The 20,726-nt window shown below is 64.5% G+C and overlaps 1 protein-coding gene across 7 annotated transcripts in view; it reads right to left on the reverse strand.

The window, feature by feature from the left end:
* Positions 1 to 8,603: 8,603 nt before the first annotated feature.
* Positions 8,604 to 20,726, reverse strand: part of EXOC3L2 (exocyst complex component 3 like 2) — a 41,647-nt gene continuing 29,524 nt past the window's right edge. For 4 of the 7 annotated variants that reach the window (XM_073322230.1, XM_073322233.1, XM_073322232.1 and 1 more), the window contains 7 exons: positions 19,448 to 19,548; positions 18,064 to 18,174; positions 17,467 to 17,602; positions 16,205 to 16,327; positions 15,517 to 15,672; positions 14,748 to 14,869; positions 8,604 to 9,705 (listed from right to left, as the gene is read on the reverse strand). In XM_073322230.1, the coding sequence (XP_073178331.1) occupies positions 9,402 to 9,705; positions 14,748 to 14,869; positions 15,517 to 15,672; positions 16,205 to 16,327; positions 17,467 to 17,602; positions 18,064 to 18,174; positions 19,448 to 19,548 (1,053 nt within the window). In that variant the 3' untranslated portion in view covers positions 8,604 to 9,401. The remainder of the gene's footprint in view (positions 9,706 to 14,747; positions 14,870 to 15,516; positions 15,673 to 16,204; positions 16,328 to 17,466; positions 17,603 to 18,063; positions 18,175 to 19,447; positions 19,549 to 20,726) is intronic. The other 3 variants (XM_073322231.1, XM_073322236.1, XM_073322235.1) reach the window with 3 other exon arrangements.

The following is a 20,726-nucleotide window of genomic DNA, read 5'->3' on the forward strand; positions in this document are numbered from 1 at the left end:
AGCCTTTGAGAGGGCTTGTGAGCTGAACCAGATTGACCCAGCAGACAGGCTCCGCTGTCTGACCCCCCTGCTGGGTCCCAGGGCCATTGAGGTGGTCAGCCAAACGGATGGTATTGAAATGGGGGACTATGACCTTTTCAAACAGGCTTTGCTGCTGAAGTTTGAACTGACCCCTGAGGCGAACAGGAAACAATTCTGAGGTGTACGCAAGACCTCAGGTGTCACTTACAAGGAGGTCACCAACCTGCTGGGGGAATATCTCCACAAGTGGGGGAAGGGCACAGGGACCACTACCTCGAGGACATGTATAAGCTGATGGGGTTGGAGCAGCTGTTTGACATCTGCCCTCCAGACCTTAACATGTGGTTAATGGACTGGAAGCTGAAAGGTCTGCACCAGTGCACCAGATGAGTTTGTGGACAACAGATGGGAGGGCTAAGGAGGGACCCAAAGAGGTCGGGGGGCATGATCACCTGCCTACTGAGGTGCTAATGGGTAATGACTTGGAGGACTGCCCAGATGGCACTCAGAGCGCCCTGGTCCTTACCCGGAGCCGGAGCCAGTGGGGGACGCGGGACCTCCTGAAGGGAGGAACCGAAGCACCGAGGGTAGGGCTTGACCTGGCTGGACCGGAGCCTCCGTCCCAAGGTGGGGAAACTGAGGCACCGCCAACCAGGGCTGTATCCTCAAACCCAGCAGCTGAATTCCTGACAGAGCTGCAGGAGGATCCTTCCTTGGAGAAGCTGAGAGCCCTTGCTGGCCACAGCAGTGCAGGATCCCAGGGGGAGGACCACCAGGAGAGATTCCTGTGGGAGAAGGAATTCCTGTACCGAGAATGGGCTGCTTTGGGGCAAACTGAACCTTGGAAGGCCAGGAGGCAGTTGGTCCCCCTGAGGTACCGCCACAGACTGTTGTATTTGGCCCATGATATCCCCCTTTCCGGGCATCCGGGCACCCGGCACCAGGCAGAGGCTGCTGCAGATCTTTTCCTGGCCCGGGGTCTTTGACGCCGTCCAGCAGCATTGCAGGTCCTGTGACTCCTGCCAGATGGGGGGGAAGGCCCGGGATAAGTGTAAAGCAGCTCTGAGGCCTATGTCCATCATAGAGGAGCCTTTCCAGAAGGTGGCTATGGACATAGTGGGGCCCCTCAGCAGGGCGACCCAGTCGGGGAAGAAATACATCCTGGTGGTAATTTCACTACGCGCTACCCCAAGGCGGTGGCCTTGTCCTCTATTGAGGCAGACACCCTGGATGACGTGGCGCTGACCATTTTCAGCAGAGTGGGGTCCCCAAGGAGGTCCTTACAGACCAGGGGTCCACCTTCATGTTGGTCCTGCTCCAGTGCTTGTGGAAGACGTGTGGGGTCTGGCACACCTGGGCCTCGGTGTATCACCCTCAGTCCAACGGGCTGGTGGAGAGGTTCAATGGGACCCTAAAGATGATGCTGAAAACATTTATGGACCAGCACCCCAGGACTGGGACAAGTATTTACCCACCTGCTGTTCACATACAGGGAAGTGCCCCAGGAATCCACAGGGTATTCCCCATTCGAGTTGCTGTGTGGGAGAGAGCGAGGGGACCCCTGGACTTGATGAGGGACGAATGGGAGGGGAAGGCCTCTCCCGATGGAGAATCAGTGGTGGAGTATGTCCTGACCTTCCGGGAAAAGCTCGCAGAGCTCATGGGCTTGGCCAGGGGAAACCTGGTCAGGGCACAGAGGAAGCAGAAGGTCTGGTACAACCGCTCAGCACGTGCCGGCTCCTATGCTACCGGGGACCAGGTGATGCTTTTCATCCCCGTGAGGAAGACCAAGAACAAGCGATCGGCCCAGCAGAGCCGGGTGCTTTTGTCACTGTCTCTTTGCCCAGACGCTGCCTGCCATGGGGAGCATCCCCTGCGCAGAACGGGGATGAGTGCTGCCCGAATGAGCCCCTCAGCACTGCGGCCCTGGGGGCACTGCTGGGACATGGCTTTCACGACGAGGACTGTGCTGTCCCCACGGGGTCGCCTCTCACCTCACGGTGGGCTGTGCAGATGCCACAGGACCGCACCGGGTTAGCTGCAGGTACTGACGGGGGACTAGGCGGGGGGGTGCCAAGACTGTGGGAGAAGCTTGTTCCCTGGATGTTGCTGCTAAATGGTCAGTAAGGAAATAGTTAACGATGCTGATGCTGGGGTTGTTGTTAGGTTCCAGAGTCAACACCCACCTGTGATGACTGGGGCAGCTACCCCCTCCCGCACAGAGCAATTGGCTCAGGCTCTCTGCAGGCTCAGGAAGCATGGCTTGGTGAGGGGGGTCTCTCTCTCAAACTGCATTCCCTGTGGCCGGAGTCCCCGGGGAGCGGAGGAGGGAGCCTGGGGAAGGGGTGTTCAGAGTGGGAAGGGGAGCTGGAGGGAGAGGTCACAACAGCCCTCAGTCCCCCCAAAGGAGCCCGGCTCGCCGAGCACTGTCATACTGTGCAGCTCCAGTGGGGGCTCATTGCAGCCTCACCCCCTCAACACCCAGCGCGTCAGTTCAGTGCCCTGCACCCCACAGCGCCCCCAGCCAGCGCCCACTGCCCTGTGCCCCACAGTGCCCCCCCACCCCAGCCAGTACCCCCTACCCCATGCCCCAGAGCATCCACTGCCCCTGCCCCATGTCCCCTGCCCCACAGTGCCCCCAGCCAGTACCCCCTGCCCCATGCCCCCTCGCCCGAGCCCCCAGCCAGCGCCCACTGCCCTGTGCCCCACAGCGCCCCCCATCCCCAGCCAGTACCCCCCACCCCATGCCCCACAGCATCCACTGCCCCTAACCCCCTGGCCCCAGCCCACCTGCCCTGTGTCCCACAGCAACCCCCGCCCCCTGCCCCATGCCGCACAGAGCCCCCCACCCACAGCCAGTACCCCCTACCCCATGCCCCACAGCATCCCCTGCCCCTGCCCCATGCCCCCTGCCTTGTTCCCCACGGTGTCCCCTGCCCCCAGCCAGTACCCCCTACCCCACAGTGCCCCCTGCCCTGTGCCCCACAGCGCCCCCTGCCCTGTGCCCCACAGCATCCCCTGTCCCCAGCCAGCACTCACTGCCCCATGCTCCCGGCACCAGCCAGTACCCTCTGCCCTGCGCCCCACAGCGCTCCCTGCTGGCAGAGGCAAGGGCTGGCGGAGCTGGGCCGGGCTGGGCCCCTCCCACGCCGCTGAGTTGTTTGGGAGGAAACGCGGCCGGAGAAGCAGCTTTTCCTGCGCTGCCCCGAGGACAAACATTCCCTGACCTGGGGGGGGGAGGGCAGGCGCGGGAAGGCTCCGCATTTCCGCTCCGCGAAAGGGGACCCCCCGTGACCCCGAGCTCCAGCCCTAGGCCCCAGGGGAGCTGCCCCAACTGGGCCGCGCAGGGGGCAGGTATTTATAGCGCCCGCCACCCGCTCCTTCCGCCCGGGGCGTCCCGCGGCTGATCGCCCGCCCGCCCTTTCGGACCGAGACGCCCAGCCCCTCCCCAGCCCTGGCCCTGCACAGCGGGGCAGCCTGTGCAGCGAGCCCAGGCACAATGCTTCATTGCAGGGGGACGGTCTGGCCCGGTGCAGGGGGGGTTCTGGAGGGATGGTCTGGGCCATTGCGGGGGGGGGGGGGGTTCTGGAGGAACAGCCTCGCCCAGTGTGTGTGTGGGGTTTCTGAAGGGATGTTCGGGGGGGGGCGGGGGCTTCTGGAGGGACGGTCTGGGCCATTGCGGGGGGCGGTTCTGGAGGGACGGTCTGGCCCAGTGTGAGGCGGGGGTTCTGATCCCACACAGGGAGGAGGGGTTCAGGGAGGCCTCTGGGGCTGGGGTGGACCCAGCACTGTGTGTGGGGGAGCCGGGGGGCCCAGCCGAGGTGCAGGTCACCAGCTACAGCCCCCTCTCCCTGGAACCCACGTCCGCCCCTGGGCTTGAAGGACGCTGGGGCAGCCTGGACATCTGGGGCCAGGAAGGGTTGGGGGCTCAGTGATGTCTCCCTGCACCTTCCTGGGCTGGGGGGGCTCTGGGTCGGCCACTGCCAGCCCTGCCCACAAGTGATGGTTTGGGGACCCTCTCCAGATCATTTATTAGGTGTCAGAGTCAAATGGGGGAGATGAACCCCAGAGAACTGAACAGGCCAGCCACACCTGTGGATGGTCCCACCAGGAAAGGGGCGCCCCACGGCCCCATTAGCACCTCAGGCCCCACTCGCCACAGAATCTTCCAGCCAGGGGCTGCTTGGGCCATTCATTTCCCCCACCCCGCCCCGCCTGAGCCTCTGATCCTCCACCCCCACCCAGCCAGCCCTCCTGTGTCGCTGCCAGGCAGGTGCCGTCTCCTGCAAAGGTCCCCGCGCCGCAGGGAAGCTCCGACAGACCCAGCTCACCGGGCTGGTAGCTCTGGGCTCCCGGGCTGCGGGATTAGACTTGTGAGTCAGTGCGCTCAAGGCTCACAGCTGCACCCACGTTTCCGCCAGGAGATCCCAGAGTAGCCGCTGTGCCCATGGGAGGAGCAAAGCCTTCACGGCTTGCGCCCCACTCCCGTGAAGAGGAGGGGGCAGCTGGATTCCTCCCACCAGTGGAGGTTGCAACTCAAAGCAAAAGGGAGAAGGAGGAAAGTGCCTGAACAAGGAGGTGCCTGGCCTGGGCCAGCCCCAAAGGCCAGCCAGAGCTTGCTAGTTATAGCAGCATCTGCCTTTGCAGCCGTAGGGTGGGGCCGGTCCCTGCTTTAACCTGTCCCTTGCGCTCGGTTCCTTTCCCGAGTTAACACACAACAGCTAGGCTGGGCCAGCGGGGGCTTTGGGGTGAGTGCTCAGGGGCCCGGGACTGGCCCTGTGGAACAGGGAGGCCCCTGATTGCCACTGCGATTCTCGGTGTACGGGGCCAGCCAAGGGGCCTGGCTCTGATGCTGTCCGTTGGCTGTTACAGGGCCTGCCTGGGGAGTTCACACTTCATAAACCATTGGCGCAAACGAAGCATGGCGCTTACAGCCAGCGTGAGGCTAATGCCCAGCTGGCCTGAGGTTGGGACCTGCGCTTCTGAGCTGCTGCTGGCCAGCCTGATGCCGCGCAGCCCCCTGGGCACACCGCTGGGCACGTGTCGGGGCTCGGGCTCTGTGGGGCTCAGCCCCGGGCTAGGTTCTAGGAAATACGGTGCAGGGTCAGGGCCCCCGACCTGCCACTGGCAGCTGGTGGGAGGGGACCTGGCCAGGAGGAGGTGGGGAAGGGGAACCTGGCTGGGAGCAGTGGGGGTGGGGGGGCGCTGGCCCGGAGCAGAGTGTGTGTATGTGGGGGGGGGAACCTGCCTGGGAGCAGGGGGACGGGGGGCGCTGGCCAGGAACAGTGAGGGTGTGCACTGGGGGACCTTGCCGGGAGCAGAGTGTGTGGGGGGGGAGGAACCTGGCCAGGATCAGTGTGTGTGTGGCGGGGAGACCTGGCCAGGAGCAGAGTGGGGGCGGGGGCGCTGGCCGGGAGCAGTGTGTGTGTGCATTGGGGGACCTGGCCGGGAGCAGAGTGTGTGTGGGGGGGAACAGGAACCTGGCTGGGAGCAGAGTGTTGGGGGGGGGGACCTGGCCGGGAGCAGAGTGTGGGGGGGTGGGGGAGGAACCTGGCCAGGAGCAATGTGTGTGTGTGTGTGGGGGGGGGACCTGGCTGGGAGCAGAGTGTGTGTGTGTGGCGGGGGGGAGGAACCGGCCAGGAGCAGTGTGTGTGTGTGTTGGGGGACCTGGCTGGGAGCGGCCGGGGGGAGAGACCTGGCCAGGAGCAGTGTGTGTGTGTGTGTGTGGGGGGGAACAGGAACCTGGCTGGGAGCAGAGTGTTGGGGGGGGGACCTGGCCGGGAGCAGAGTGTGGGGGGGTGGGGGAGGAACCTGGCCAGGAGCAATGTGTGTGTGTGTGGGGGGGGGGGACCTGGCCGGGAGCAGAGTGTGTGTGTGTGGCGGGGGGGAGGAACCGGCCAGGAGCAGTGTGTGTGTGTGGGGGGGGAACCTGGCCGGGAGCAGAGTGTGTGTGTGTGGCGGGGGGGAGGAACCGGCCAGGAGCAGTGTGTGTGTGTGTTGGGGGGGGGGGAACAGGAACCTGGCTGGGAGCAGAGTGTTGGGGGGGGGACCTGGCCGGGAGCAGAGTGTGTGTGTGTGTGGGGGGGGAACCTGGCCGGGAGCAGAGTGTGTGTGTGTGGCGGGGGGGAGGAACCGGCCAGGAGCAGTGTGTGTGTGTGTTGGGGGACCTGGCCAGGAGCGGCCGGGGGGAGAGACCTGGCCAGGAGCAGTGTGTGTGTGTGTGGCGGGGGGGAGGAACCGGCCAGGAGCAGTGTGTGTGTGTGTGGCGGGGGGGAGGAACCGGCCAGGAGCAGTGTGTGTGTGTGTGGGGGGGGGGGGAACAGGAACCTGGCTGGGAGCAGAGTGTTGGGGGGGGGACCTGGCCGGGAGCAGAGTGTGTGTGTGTGGCGGGGGGGAGGAACCGGCCAGGAGCAGTGTGTGTGTGTGGGGGGGGGGGGAACAGGAACCTGGCTGGGAGCAGAGTGTTGGGGGGGGGACCTGGCCGGGAGCAGAGTGTGGGGGGGTGGGGGAGGAACCTGGCCAGGAGCAATGTGTGTGTGTGGGGGGGGAACCTGGCCGGGAGCAGAGTGTGGGGGGGTGGGGGAGGAACCTGGCCAGGAGCAGAGTGTGTGTGTGTGGCGGGGGGGAGGAACCGGCCAGGAGCAGTGTGTGTGTGTGTTGGGGGACCTGGCCAGGAGCGGCCGGGGGGAGAGACCTGGCCAGGAGCAGTGTGTGTGTGTGTGTGGGGGGGGGAACAGGAACCTGGCTGGGAGCAGAGTGTTGGGGGGGGGACCTGGCCGGGAGCAGAGTGTGGGGGGGTGGGGGAGGAACCTGGCCAGGAGCAATGTGTGTGTGTGGGGGGGGAACCTGGCCGGGAGCAGAGTGTGGGGGGGTGGGGGAGGAACCTGGCCAGGAGCAGAGTGTGTGTGTGTGGCGGGGGGGAGGAACCGGCCAGGAGCAGAGTGTGTGTGTGTTGGGGGACCTGGCCAGGAGCGGCCGGGGGGAGAGACCTGGCCAGGAGCAGTGTGTGTGTGTAGGTGGGGGGGAACCTGGCTTGCTCCCTTGCTATTCTTCTGCCATCAGCACAGTTTACATCTGGCAAGATAAATGGCCTCCTGCCCTCGCCCTGTTTCCATGGGGTTGGGGCGGCCAGGGGCTGGCGGCTGGGATGGATGTTTGTGTTTCTGGCTGGATCTCAGCAGCTGCATACGTCAGGCCAGCGCCGCCCCCATGGTGAACTGTTGCCAGGGCACAAGGGCAGAGGGCAGCCAGCGGCCTGGACAGGGACACACCTGGTTTGGGATTCCTGGGAGGCCAGGGGGCTGCCTTATGGGATTGAGGGGCACTGTGTGGGGGAGCCTAGGGCTGGACTAGCAGCAGACTGCAGGTCTGGAATAAGGGGCACCAGCAGAGCTGGGGGAGGGGAGGCTGGGAGCAGCGGGGGGCTGTGGGTCAGGATTGAGGGGCACCAGCAGAGCTGGGGGCGCTGGGGGAAGCAGGGGGCTGTGGGTCAGGATTGAGGGGCACCGGCAGAACTGGGGGGCTGGGAGCAGCAGGGCCTGGGGAGCTCAGAAGAGGCCACGGGGTTGGTCTGAGGTCCTGGCAGTGGGGCGATGGGAGGGGCCTGGGGGGTGACTGAGAATAACAAGCCCTGGCCTGCCACCCCTCCCCCACACCTGGACCTCAGGGGCCCCCTCTCCTGGGTCCTGCCCCCTGCGGCCCCCACTCCTGCCTCGGGCTCCCCATGCCTGGGCCTGCCCTAGGGCCCCACTGCTGCCCCCTCCTACTGGGGCTCCCCAGAGCCCTGCCCCCCCTGGACACTGGCAAAGGCCAGGTGGTAAGAGTACTGTTGTCCCCTTCCCCACTTCCACCCCAGATTGGCCCCAGCCCCCCAAGTCCCGCTGCCGGCCCCCCCAGGCAGGGCTGGCAGCAGCATCCTGATGACTTTCCCAGCTTCACTCCCCTCACACGCAGGAATTTCCTTCCTCCAAGCCCCCTGCCGGCTTCCCTGGAGTGAGCCAGGGGTGAGGGGGCTGGGGCAGGGGGGCCCTGCAGGGTGGAGGAGGAGGCGCCTTGGTGGGGGGGGGGATCCATGTTGCCCCCGGGCAGTGGGAAGAGCCGAGCCGCTTTCCCTGCTGCCACGGTGTACATCGGTGTGGCCAGGGACGGGTTGTTCCTGGAAAACACAGCCAGCTTGGCCAGGATGCGCCGCATGGTGGAGGGGTTCCGGCGGGGCAGGGCTGGGACAAAGGGTCACACAGTGCGTGTGAGCCGGAGCTGGGCAGGGACAGTGGGGGGGAGACAAACCCAGCAGTGCCAGGCGCTGCCCCAGGCACCGCCAGGAAACCCGCTGCCCTGGCACCAGCCTTGGCTCCGTGTCCCTCGGGGCCAACTTTTGTGCCTGTCTCTGGCCTGGAGAATGAGCTGCCTCGAAGCGACAACAGCCCGAGAGATGAGGCAAAGGGGTCAGTGCTTGGGAAGTGGGGAGGGAAAGAGCCCTCCCACCCCACTCAGCCCAGCCTTCCCCCCTGCAGCCCCTAGGGAGCCTGGCTGGGCAAGGCCCCAATCGGTGCAGATGGACCCACACACCTGAGAGCGGCCTTTAAATTAATGTTTATTCCTTATCATACAGTTACAGACTGAACTCGAACCCCAGGCGAGCCAGACCGCATGACTGGGCAGCCTGGGGGGGGGGAGGGCCCCCCAGGTGAAATGAGCACCCTTCCTGCCTTGGGACTCTGCTGGGGGGCATAGGGGTGGGCACCGCAACTGGCTCCAGCGCCCAGGGCTCTGGCATAGACCCAGTTGCAACTGCTGCCCAGCGCTCAGGGGGTCAGAGGTGGCTGGCTGGCTCCTTGGGGGGGCTGGCAAGTCACAGCCAGGAGGAGCCTGGGGGGTATGGCATTACCCTGCTGGTGGGCACTGGGAGGTAGGCAGCCGAAGGGGAGCAGGGCAGCTTGAGGGGCAGCGGGCTGCCAGCCCCAGAGGAAGGTGGCCAAGGGGCACAAAGGGTCAAACACCCCCCCAGCATGTCCCACCCACAGGTCTGGCCTTGCCCCACCAGCTGCAGCGCCATGCGTGGGGCCAGGGTGCATATCTGGGGAGGGCTGCCATAAATGAACATCCCAAACTCCTTGCTCAGGGCAGCGCTGGGCACCAAGCTGGGCACCAGGGTGAGTTCAGGACTGAAGCATTGGGGCCTGAGGGGGGCTCACAGGCAGCAGGGCTGGATGCCTGTGTCCTGGCCTCACCCACCAGGCTGCTGGGACTGAGGTCCGGTGTCTTTGGGTGCAGGCTGGGTGGCATGGCCTTGGGCCAGCAGGATGCAGGGACCTGCTCGCTGGCTCAAGGCACCTGGCCTGGTGCAGCTCGGGGGCTGGGTTCTGCTGGAGGGGCTCAGCTCACACCTGGGTCTCTGTCTTGTGCTCACTGGTCTGTGGCTGGCACGCGTCAGGCTCAGGGCCCAGGCACCCCCAGGGCAGCCGGCCCAGGCAGGGCAGGTGTGCGGGCGACAGGCGTGGCAGGGCCCTGGCGAAGCAGCGCACCTCACGGGTGGCAGGGATGTCCGAGAAGAAGGCCCGCTCCCGGCACAGCGGAACCTCGCCCTCGCTCAGCTCCAGGTCCTTCACCACAGCCAAGATCTCCTGGCGCTGCGCCTGGCCCCGCAGGCCCCGCACGTCCAGCAGGGCCGCCACATGCTTCCTCCTGCAGAGACAAGGAGAGGGTGAGGGGTGCTGCTCAGAACAGCCCCCCATGGTATTGGGCACATGCCCACGGAGCAGAGCCATGCCATTGCTGGGGCCATTGCCATGCCCACCCATGCCACTGGGCACATGCCCACAGGGGCAAAGCTGTGCCCAGAGCCAGCAGCCAGGGCACCACCCAGAGAGCCGGAGACGGGAGAGGCCAGGCCAGCTCCTTGCAGAAACCCGGGAACAAGCTCTTGACGCAGCCCAGAGAGGGGGCAACTCCTCAGACTGGCCTCGAGGGGGCGCAATCTCTCCCTAGCCCAGCCAAGGTCACGGGGAAGGACCCAATGTGAGTGGGGCTGGGGATGCAGCTGCCTCCTGCCATGGGGCAATGAAGGGAGCACCCCTCCCTTGGCAGCTGTGCCCCACCTGGGCAGAGGCACTTACTGAGGGGAGCCGCAGAGCAAGTGGGGGGGGCATTCACCATAGATAAGTGGACTCACCCCCCCTGGCAGTGTCAGCCTGTGCCCACTGGGAGCTGCCCCGTCAGCAGCCCCTGGCGATCAGCCTGGTGCCTAGCAGGACCCCCACCTCAGCACACCCCAGCGGTGTCAGCCTAGTGCCCGCCGGGTCCCTTCCATCAGCACCCCCTGACGGTCAGCATGGTGCCTGGCAGACCCCCGCCATCAACTCCCCCTAACAGTTCCAGCCCAGTGCCCGCTGGGACACACACACACGCTGTGTGAGGGCGGCTGGCTGCACTGCAGGGCAGGAGTTTATTTAAAGCTCCTGCCGGCATTTTCAGGATGTTGGCTAAGCGCCCATGTAATCAGCACAGCCCCGGCCCCCGCTCCAGGCACACGCTGCTCCCGGGCAGCTCCTGCAGCGGAGAGGGAGGTGGGGGGCAGCCTGGTGCTTCTGCTGGTGCCCGACCCGGAGTTGGTTCTGGGGAACAGCACCGCTGGTGTCAGCTCTGGGCCCCACAACTGCTCCGGGGCCCTGCCGTGAGCTGGCAGCTGTCCCAGAGCACGGCCCAGCTCCAGGCGGGAAGATGCGCCCGGCACAATTGCAACACTTCCTTCCTTGGAGGCTCCTGCCACGGCGCTGAGCCTGGGGGCCGGGACCTGTGAATCCCACTGCTGGGAAAATGCAGCCAGCTGACGGGGGCTGGCTTAGGGGGATCTTTCCAGAGGCAGGTGTCCCAGATCCATTCCCAGGGCAGCGCCAGGCCAGTCCCGACAGGGGCAGAGCAGTCCAGCCCCTGGCAATGCCAGGCCAGCAGGTGGGTGTGTTGTGTGATGCTGGGAGGGGATGTGGTGGAGGGTGGCGGGGTTATATATGTCTGACACCCCGTCGCCCTCCACCGAAGGTCTCTTGCGGAGCAGCCTTCCACCCCTAGCCCCTTTTCCACAGGTCTCCACTTCCCTGGTGGCCACAACCACAAATTGCTCCATGGTGGCAGCCAGGGGAAGTCACTCCCGGGCCCCTTCCTGTCTGAGCCGCTTGTTTTTCTCCTCCAGCCCTGTCTTCAGCCACTCCTGCTGGCTGCCCCGCCCTGGCCGGCTGCAGGAAACAGCTCGCAGCCACACTTCACAGGCGATCCGTCGCCTCCCAGCCCTGAGCCCGGATGCCATCAGCGGAAGATGGAAAGAAGAGCCGCGCCAGGAGCGTGATAACCCCCCTTCGCCTCAAGAGTGATGCAGGCGGCCGTGGCAAAGTCCAGCGCCAGGCAGAGCTACGGACGTGGGCATTTCTATCTCCCCCCATCCCCATCCTGGGAAGCGGGTTGTGACTCCGGGTTCAGGAAAGTGCTGCTGGGAGCATGGAGGAAGGGGAGGTGTCTTGTGACGTTATCAACATATGCTGGGACCGTATAGATCATTGTTGCAATCAAAGTCCTGTAGTGGCACCAAATCTTGTATAAAGGGGGTCAAATGAGGTGTCTAAGACAAGGTTATGGTTTGCTGATTATGATTATGCTGTCTATATGTGTGTATCATTTTTGTAGTTAAAGTTATGAATATTGGCTCTATACTGTCTGTATTTCAAACTTGTGCTATGCTTCTGGGGAGCACTCCAGACAAGCTGGTGTCAGCTCTGCCTAGCCTGCTTGATGGCCCATTAAGGACCATCAGCTACACAATCAATGATGGAGTGAGCTGTAGCTCACAAAAGCTTATGCTCAAATAAATTGGTTCGTCTCTAAGGTGCCACAAGTCCTCCTTTTCTTTTTGCGAATACAGACTAACACAGCAGTTACTCTGAAAACAATCAACCCATTGAGAGAAGGCAGACGCCTTAGGACTCAGCAAGGTGTGCAGGGACCTGCCTATGGACAGAACTCGGAGGTTTTTCCAGGCCACAGCTTGTCTTTGGGACAAAGAAAGAAAGACCACATGACAAGAGAATATTAAAAGCTGCTGCAGCTCCTCCATCTGGTCTTCAGTCCTGCTTCCTCCCTCTGGAGGGACTTTGCTACACTGAAGCTTTGAACCAAGGACTGAATGACCCATCCCAGCTGGGGATGTTCTCCAGAGACTTGATTTGAACCTGCAGTATATTCGATCGCTGCCGCAAGCCTGAACCAAGAACTTGGCCATGACTGTATGTCATTGATTCCATTTCACCAATTCTAGCTCTCATCTATAGCTTTTTCCTTTTATGAACAAACCTTTAGATTTTGGATTCTAAAGGATTGGCAACAGCATGATTTGTGGGTAAGATCTGATTTGCATATTGACCTGGGTCTGGGGCTTGGTGCTGTGGGATCGAGAGAACCTTTTTTCTTTTACTGGGGTCTTGGTTTTCATAACCATTTTTCCCCATAACAAGTGGTACTGTTGGGGATCCTGGGAAACTGGAGCGTCTCAGGGAATTACTTGTGTGACTTGTGGTGAGCCAGTGGGGTGAGACCAAAGTCCTCGCTGGCTGGCTGGTTTGGTTTGCCTCGGTGTGCATAGAAACCCCAGGCTGGGGCTGTAACTGCCCTGCTTGAAGCAATGTGTCCTGTATTGGCACTCTCCGTTGGGTCCCGCCAGAACCAGCATCATTACAGGGTCCCACGCCCAATGGCCTGCTTAGCTCGATCAACCTTCTAATGCCGGCCGCAGCGCCGGGGGCCAAGCTGGGGGTGGGGGCGCATTCTGACCGCTGCTGGGATCAGCCTGTGAGCTGGCAAGGACGCGCTGCGGGTGCCGTTGCCCCGGATCAGGGCCTGGCTCCCGGCTGGCGAGCGCTCTGCGGCTGGGACTGTCCCTGGTTATGCACCCATGCAGCGCCTGTCAGGCTGGGGCCCGTGCAGGTCCATGCTGTCCCTATGTGCCAGACAGGGTCTCGCCCCCACCCCAGCAGAGCACACCAAGGCCAATTCACTGGTATCCTGCTCCTTGGCACCAGCGTGTGCCACGTGGGGGCAGCCCCTAGCCTTCCCTACGTGGTGGGAACAGCGACCGAGGGCAGCAGGCAGAGTCCCTGGAGCATGGCAGGGATGGGGGGGGAAGCAGAGGGAGGCCAGCTGGGGCCCCTGGAAAGCACATTGCCAAAGGCCTGGCCTGCCTGCGCCTGGTGCCAGGGGGAGGGCTGGCTGAGCAGGGCATGGGCACGGGCACGTCAGCACCACCTGCACCCACCGGGCAGCCAGTGTGTGTCACTGGTGCCCCCTGCTGGAGAGGGCAGGTGTGTCAGGATCAAATGCAACAGCCACTGCAGAATCGGGACTGGAATCCGACCCCTGTGGGGCCAAGCAGCTGGGGGATCCCTGCGGGGGGCTGCCAGCATTCAGCTCTGCTGGCGCACGGGAAGCAGCTGGGGGGTGTCGCCCCAGAGGGCATCTCCCGGGGCTGCATGTGGAGCGTTCGCCCCTGTCCCAAGCAGTGGTGCTGGCAAAGCCATTTGCCCTTTTCCCACCTGGTCAGAGCAGCAAGTTCACGCTTGCGTCCGCTCTGGAGCCATCTGACCCTGGTCAATCTTCTGTCTCAGCCGGGGTGACCTGTGGTACTCTCTGCCACAGGAGGCGTGTGGGCACATGCTAGGCCCGGCCTTCCCAAGAGCTGGCTGATTTCAGGGCCAGGAGCCAACCCCCAGTGGGGGAGGGGGAAGGACCGTGGACCTGCATCGCACCCCTGGCCAGGTGCATTATGGGAGCTCACCGTCCCTAAGAGCACCATATACTGGGCTCGCGCGCTGCTCGGAGCTTGCCGGCTGTCTGGCAGAGCATGGCCCAGCGCCCCCTACAGGAGAGGTCCCAGTGCGGGGGGCTTGGGGTCTGTGCGGACCCAGGGGAGCTGGGAGCCACCCGTGCTGCCTCAGGGCAAAGTGCAGTCAAGTGATGGGTGGCCCCCCTTCAGTGGCAGCGCTCGTCTGGCTCCCCCGGGGCTTTGCCTGGGGCCATGCAGTGGCCACTGCTCAAGCCAGCCCGGGGCCCTCCCGTGACAAGCTCTGAGCACTGGGGTGTTTGTTCTTCTGTTATGGACCCAGACAGCAGCCACGGCCCTGTGCCACGGAGCTCAGGGCTCTGCCCGGCCCTCAGCCCGCCTGGCTCTGTGACACTCAGCCGGGGCACAAGGAGCGAGAGGGGGAGCGGAGAGGGCAGCCCAGTTGCAACCCCAGAAGGGTCTCCCCAGCACTGCAGTGCAGCCAGGGCAGCTGTTTAACACGCCCCAGGGATAGGGCAGGACTGGGGGGGGTGGGGGGGGGATTCATTAGCTGAGCTCCAGCTCAGCCGAGACTTTTAACAGCCTCAAGAGCACAGGGGCACCCAGATCTCCCATCCAACCACCCACTGCACCCCTGCTGACGTGGGGAGGCCAGACAGCAGCATGGCCCCCAATGCGCTGGGAGCAGGAGTCCAGGGGGGGTGCCAAGGTGCTGGCCCCCTCACTGACGCTTCAAGGGATGAACCTGTTCCCTCCAGCCCCACAGCAGCCCCCTGTGGGCCGAGGATGGAGCGACACTGGGGGATCCCCCAGAGGGAGGATTTGGGGGAACCTTGCCGGGGGAGGTGCAGGTTGGAGGCTGTGCACAGGTCCCATGGTGCCCCCTGCAGTGCCCCCCACTCACCGGACGTCAGGGAAGTCCCGCACCAGCACCCCCACCTCCATCTGGATAGAGGGCGTGTCCTCCAGCCGCAGGATCTCGGCCAGGTGAGGCACCGCTGCATTCAGCCAAGATGAGGTCGACTTCTGTGGGGAGGGGCCAGTCAGGACAGGGCAGGGGCTAAGGAGATTCCCCCCCAGCCCCGCCCAGCCATGCCACCAGTGAGACTGAGGGGACAAACTGGAGCTCAGCTCCCCCCAGTCCTCCAGGAGAACCCCCAGCACCCAGGGCAGCATGGCCCAGCAGGCAGGGCTGGAGGCTGGTGCTAATCCTGGCTCCTTCACCGCCCCGCTGTGGGAGGCTAGGCCCATCGCTGCCCTGCGCCGTGCCTCAGTTTCCTCTTCCACCCCTGTGTGAGCAGACGTGGGAACTCCAGTGGGCAGGGCTCCGTGTCCCGATCTCGGCACAACCCTGACACATGGCAACAGGATGTGCGGGGCACCCCCGCTCCACCTTCACTGTTTTACCCTAAGCCGGGCCCAGCTGGCTCTCCCAGGCTCTCCCCTCCGCCAGGAGGGCTGCACCTGCCCTTTCCTCTGTGTCTGGCGCTGCCCAGAAACCCCCCTCTGGGCAGCCTGCAGCTCAGACGCCCTCCCCTCTCCCGATCCACCACCCCAGTTTAGCAATCTTGGAGATTCAGCCCCATGGGGGGGTCCTCACAGGGCAGCCCACCCTGCCCCACAGTGCAGCTACAGCGTGGCCCCCCACACCTCCCAGCCTCCTCCCGGCTCACCAGCTGGCCGAAGAGCTCCTGCAGCTGGCGGCCTTCGTCCTCCAGCCGGGCCGCCACCTTGCCTCTCATCTTGTTCGAGCTGCAGACGAGCCGGACCTGCAGTAGGGGCCGGACATACTCGACCAGCACCCGCCGGTGCACCTCGTTCACCAGCGCCTGTGGGGCACACGACAGGCTCAGCCACGCAGCCTGTAGGGGAGGGGCAGACTCCCCCCAGCTAGCCCACCGCGGTGGGGGGAGCCCCCAGGGATGCTGCCACACACTGCACTGTGGCTATTCCCTGCCCCCAGGGCCCATGGAGGGCGGATCAGGGGCCTGGGCAGAGCGCATTGCACTGTGGTTATTCCCTGCCCCCCAGTGCCTTCAGATGCAGAATCTCAGGGAGAAACCTCCCCTGGAAGTTGTCCCACGGCGTCCAGCTCAGCAACTGGGAGGTCCCTGGGAAGAGACGCCAGCACCATGGCAGGGGGTCGGGGCTGGGTCCAGGGCCATGGCAGAGGGGCGTGGCCTGGAGAGGCACGAGGGCTGTGGTGGTGGGGGGCTGGATAGAGGGGCAGAGCCTGATGAGAGGCAACAGGGCCGTGGCGGGGCAGGAGGCAGTGGGGGCGTCCGGAAAGCAATGGCTGCTCTCCCTTCTGCCCAGGCCCCGTCCCATGTGGCTTCTCCCCACACCCTCAGCAGCACCCACCTTGTATGGCTCCGGCTGCATCGTCCGCAGCTTCTGGGCGTAGTCCGTGAGCAGCACAACGATGGCGTCGAAGCTCTCCGAACTGGTCAGCCACTTCCTCTTCATCAGCTTGTGGAAGTAGGGCTGAAAGGAGAGGCCAGCCTCAGCACCAGAGCAGAGACGGGCACCCCCAGGGGGCACATGGGGACCAGGCCAGGTCCCCTCCCGTCTGCTGCTGCAGGCAGGCCAGGAGTGGGCCAGATCTCAGCAGCGCCCCCTCTGACGGGCTGGACAGTGCCTTGGCCAGGCTGCTGGCCTCACCCCGCTCACAGCTCCCCTCTGTTTGGATCCAGAGGGCTGGACAGTGGGGGGCAAAGGAGGACAAGCCCCAGGTCTCCGTGCAGGAAAGGGGCAAGCTGCCATGACCCCCCACAGCGCCCGGCCCTCTGCCCCCTTCCTATGCTGGCAGCACTGACATCTGCTGGGATGAATGGGGGCCTCTGCCACCTCGCCCTGCCCCCGGCACAGACAGGCCTACCTGTCCCCCAGCTAGGAACATAAGAGCGGCCAGGCTGGGTCAGACCAATGGCCCCGCTAGCCCAGTATCCTGTCTCTGACCGTTGCTGGTGCCAGGTGCTTCAGAGGGAACGAACAGAGCAGGGCTATTTTCGAGTGATCCACCCCCAGGCTGTCGTCCAGTCCCAGCTTCTGGCAAGCAGAGGCTAGGGACACCCAGAGCATGGGGCTGAGTCCCTGCCCTGTTGGCTAATAACCACTGATGGACCTGTCCTCCAGGAGCATTTTTAAACCCAGCTACAGTTTTGGCCTTCACAACATCCCCTGGCAGTGAGTTCCACAGGTTCACTCTGTTGTGCGAAGACTTCCTTCCTTCTGTTTGTTGCTACCTATTAATTTCCTGGTTCTTGTGTGATGTGAAGGGGTAAATAACACTTCCCTAGTCACTTTCTCTAGACCAGGCATGATTTTATAGACCTCCGTCATATCCCCCTTAGTCGTCTCTTTTCCAAACTGAGCAGTCCCCGTCTTTCTAATCTCTTCACTCGCTGAAGCGGTTCCACCCTCTTCTCTGCACCTTTCCCAATTCTAACCTCTCAGATTTGAGCTGGGGCGACCAGCCCCGTGCACAGTCTGCCAGGTGTGGGCGTACATGGACTGATAGAGGGGCAGTATATTGACTCTCTCATTATCTGACAGATCCACCTTACCCCCACAGACAGACCCAGGCCAGGTCCCGCAAGTGCCCCGGCCTGCCCCCCACATACCCGGAGCTCCTCGAAGAGCTGCTGGGCCAGGACACGGTTGCAGAGACGGGTCACTTTGTCCAGGGCGGCGTTGGCCTGGCGCTGGGGGACATTGCTCTCCGGGTGGCCAAACTGCACCAGCTTCTCCACGTACTCCCTGGGGAAACGGTGCCTGTCAGCAAGCCAGCCCACAATGCACTGCAGCAACGCCCCCTCCAGGCATGGGCCCCAGGCCCCGAAATCCAACCCTGCCCCCGGCACCCTGGCAGGGGCCCAGGGGACAGATCGTGCCATGCTCTTCACCCAGGGGACCTTGGATATGGCTGAGGGGAAGAGGGGACCTCAGGGGAGTCCAGCTGGGTGGGAGTCCAGCAGGGGTCCTTGGTGGCCTGACTAGGGAGGGAGCCCAGTGGGGAGCCTGGGGAGGGCACAGCACAGCCATGGAGGGTAACCAGCAGGAGGTGCGGGGGGGGGGAAAGGAGGGGGGTTGGCCACAAGGGACCTAATGGGGGGACGCAGGGTGCCTGCTACAGGCTCCGTAGGCCCCTGGACCTGGGTGGGGGGAATGGGCTGGCTCACCCCAGCCCTGGGCAGGCAAAAGGTATGGGGGCCCCTCACCTGAAGGGGGGGCAGCAGTTGACGAGTGTGATGGTCCTGCCCACATAGCTGTCGGTTGGGGGGCCGCTCTCGCCTGGCCTCTGGTGAAACTGCTCCACCTTGCTCTGAAAGCTGCAAAAGGGGAGAGATGGCCCATGCTGAAGGGGTGTCCTGAGGCTCCAGGGGGATCCCCACCCCCCCATACCAGGGACAGCCCTGGCGGGGGGGATCCCTGCCCCTCCCTGCCCAGGAAGGGCATCCTTGTACCACCAGGCACACGTCCCACAGTGATCCTCTCTGACGGACCCCAGGGGAGGGACCTGCACCCTCCACCCCGCTCAGCTGCTACCTTCCAGACCCCTTCCTCCCCCAGACCAAACCTCACCCAGCATGGGGAGGGGAGAGAAACCCGAGCCAAGGGCTGTAGCCCACAGGGCTGGCTTGGCCTTCCTTGTCTTCAGCCGTAAGGCAGGAAATCTGGAGGCCTGGGAGATGCTAGCCTAGGCAGGCAGCCTGAGCACAGCTCAGGCCAGGGAGGCTGGACAGACGGCCTGACGGCTGCCCCAAGGTTTGGGGAACGCGGCGGAGGAGCCTGCTCAGTGGGAGATGCCACCGCAGGGACAGGGGAGTAACGACTGTCCATCGGCCGAGCAAGACGTGCCAGGGCTGAGCTGAACGGGCCTGGACAGGGATGAGGACAGGGATGAATCTGTTACCCTGCAGGAAAAGGGCACCTCCCTCCTATGCCGGGGAAACGGCTGGATTTGGGCACTAGCCTGACTATCACTAACAGGGAAACCACCATGCGGAGCAGGGTCTTCAGTGATTAGCTGGGCGTCCCCCATCTGACCCTGCAACCCGCTGGGCCCATCAGAGCCATTGGCAGGCCCAAGATGGGGCCGGCTGCTGCCTCTCACCGCCAGGCCGCCCAGGAAGCGCTTTGGCCCAGGGCAACACCCCAGCTGGTGCTGAGGGCTGGGCTGGGGGCTCCGACCGGGTCACATGGCTTGGAGCCCTCCTGGCTTCTTCGCCGAGCCCAGTGAAAGTCCCCCGGGCTTTGCTGCGTGCTCAGCGTGAGCGCCCTGGTCCCGCACCCCAGGCTCTCGCCAAGAGACAGCTCCTGGGTTTGAGCCCGGCAGAGCCTGATGCTGGAGCCAGAGCCTAGGAACCCTCTGACCGACTGGCAAGTAACACAATATTATTAACAGGGCCGATCTCTCCACGCAGCCCATGGGTCTCCCAGCCCAGGGGGGCTGGCCGCGCTGGGTGGGGGTGTGTGGCTGGGAGCCCTCCGCGATTCCCCCCACAGGGAAGCCCCCCCGCCCCCATCTGCTGTCCTCCCCATGAGTTCTGCACGGTCACCCCAAAGCAGGCCCCTGGTGTAGCCTCTCCCTCTCCCCTGTACCTCTGCAGGAACTCGGCCAGACCAGCCAGGCAGCAGAGCACTATCTGCTCCCCAAACTCCGGTGTGATCTGGGGGGCTCTGTCCACATGGGCCTTCAGTACCTGCAGGGAGAGGAGCAGGCCACTGAACTGCTGGGGGAGTGGGGAGCCTCCTCTCCCCCTGCCGCCGGGCGCACGGACTGGCCCCAAACCTCCAGCGGGCACGACTGACTCACCCCAACTGCAACAAAGGGGAGACCCCAGCAGGCCCTGGCCGAGCCCCAGGCACCATCAGCTGCACCCAGCACCGCCTGGGGAGGGGCTGCGAGCTGCCAGCCCAAGGCAGGTCCAGCCAGGCCCCAGGCACCCAGCACAGCCCAGGCCTGGCTCAGCAGCTGTCTGCTCCCATGGGGCACGGCGCTCAGGGGGCTGGCCAGTGGGCAGCCTGGGGGGTGGCGCTGGCTGCCTGGCAGAGGGGAGCCCCGCATGGGGCCCATTGCAGAGCTCACGGGGAGCAGAGGACTAACTCTCTGGCCCAGGGGACCTGCCCCGGGGGTACTGGGGTCGGAGCTGCCATCTGCTGTTGGCAGCTTTCCCCTGTGGCCCCTACAGCCTGGGGGAGGGGGCGGGAGGGAGGCAAGACTGGTAGAGCCCACCTGTGCCCTCTGCCAGCTGGAAGCTGGAGCCGGAGCTGATCAGCACGAGCCCCAGACAGCACCCCCAGGGCCGGGCGCCCGCACAGGGGCCAGCAAGTGAAGAGCTCTGGGGGCAGCCAGTGGGGGGCCAGCGTCCCCCCGGGACAGCCGTGTCTTGACAGGGATTGGGGTCCAGGATGGGTGAGCCTGGGGGTAAGCCTTGCCCTGGCTCTAGGGGGATGGGCACATGGGCCCACTCCACACCCAGGGTCCAAAGGGAGCTGGCTCCGGAGGAGGGGAAGGCTGGACCTGGCCACCTGGGGGAGGGTGGGGGAGCCCGGATCAGGCCCCAGACCAGCTCAGAGGCTCCCACGGACTCCCTCCTTCGGCTGGGCCATGGGCTGCCCTGGCCATACCAGACACTCCTGGGCCCAATGGGGCAACTTCTGGCCCCACTCAGCCAGCATGACAGGCCTGAGACCACCAGCACCCGGAGGGTGAACAGCTGATTGCATGGGCGGTGGGGAGGGTATGTGTGTGGCAGGGAAGGCCGGGGAGAAGGGAGCCAGGGAGGCCCAGAGGCCAGGCACAAGGGGTTCCAGATTCGATGGGGAATGACCATGGGAGGCTCCGGGGGCCAGGCACAGTGGGGAAGGGGTGTGGGTG

Source organism: Lepidochelys kempii, chromosome 23 (assembly GCF_965140265.1).
Source record: "Lepidochelys kempii isolate rLepKem1 chromosome 23, rLepKem1.hap2, whole genome shotgun sequence".
In the NCBI taxonomy this organism is placed as follows: Eukaryota; Metazoa; Chordata; order Testudines; family Cheloniidae; genus Lepidochelys; species Lepidochelys kempii.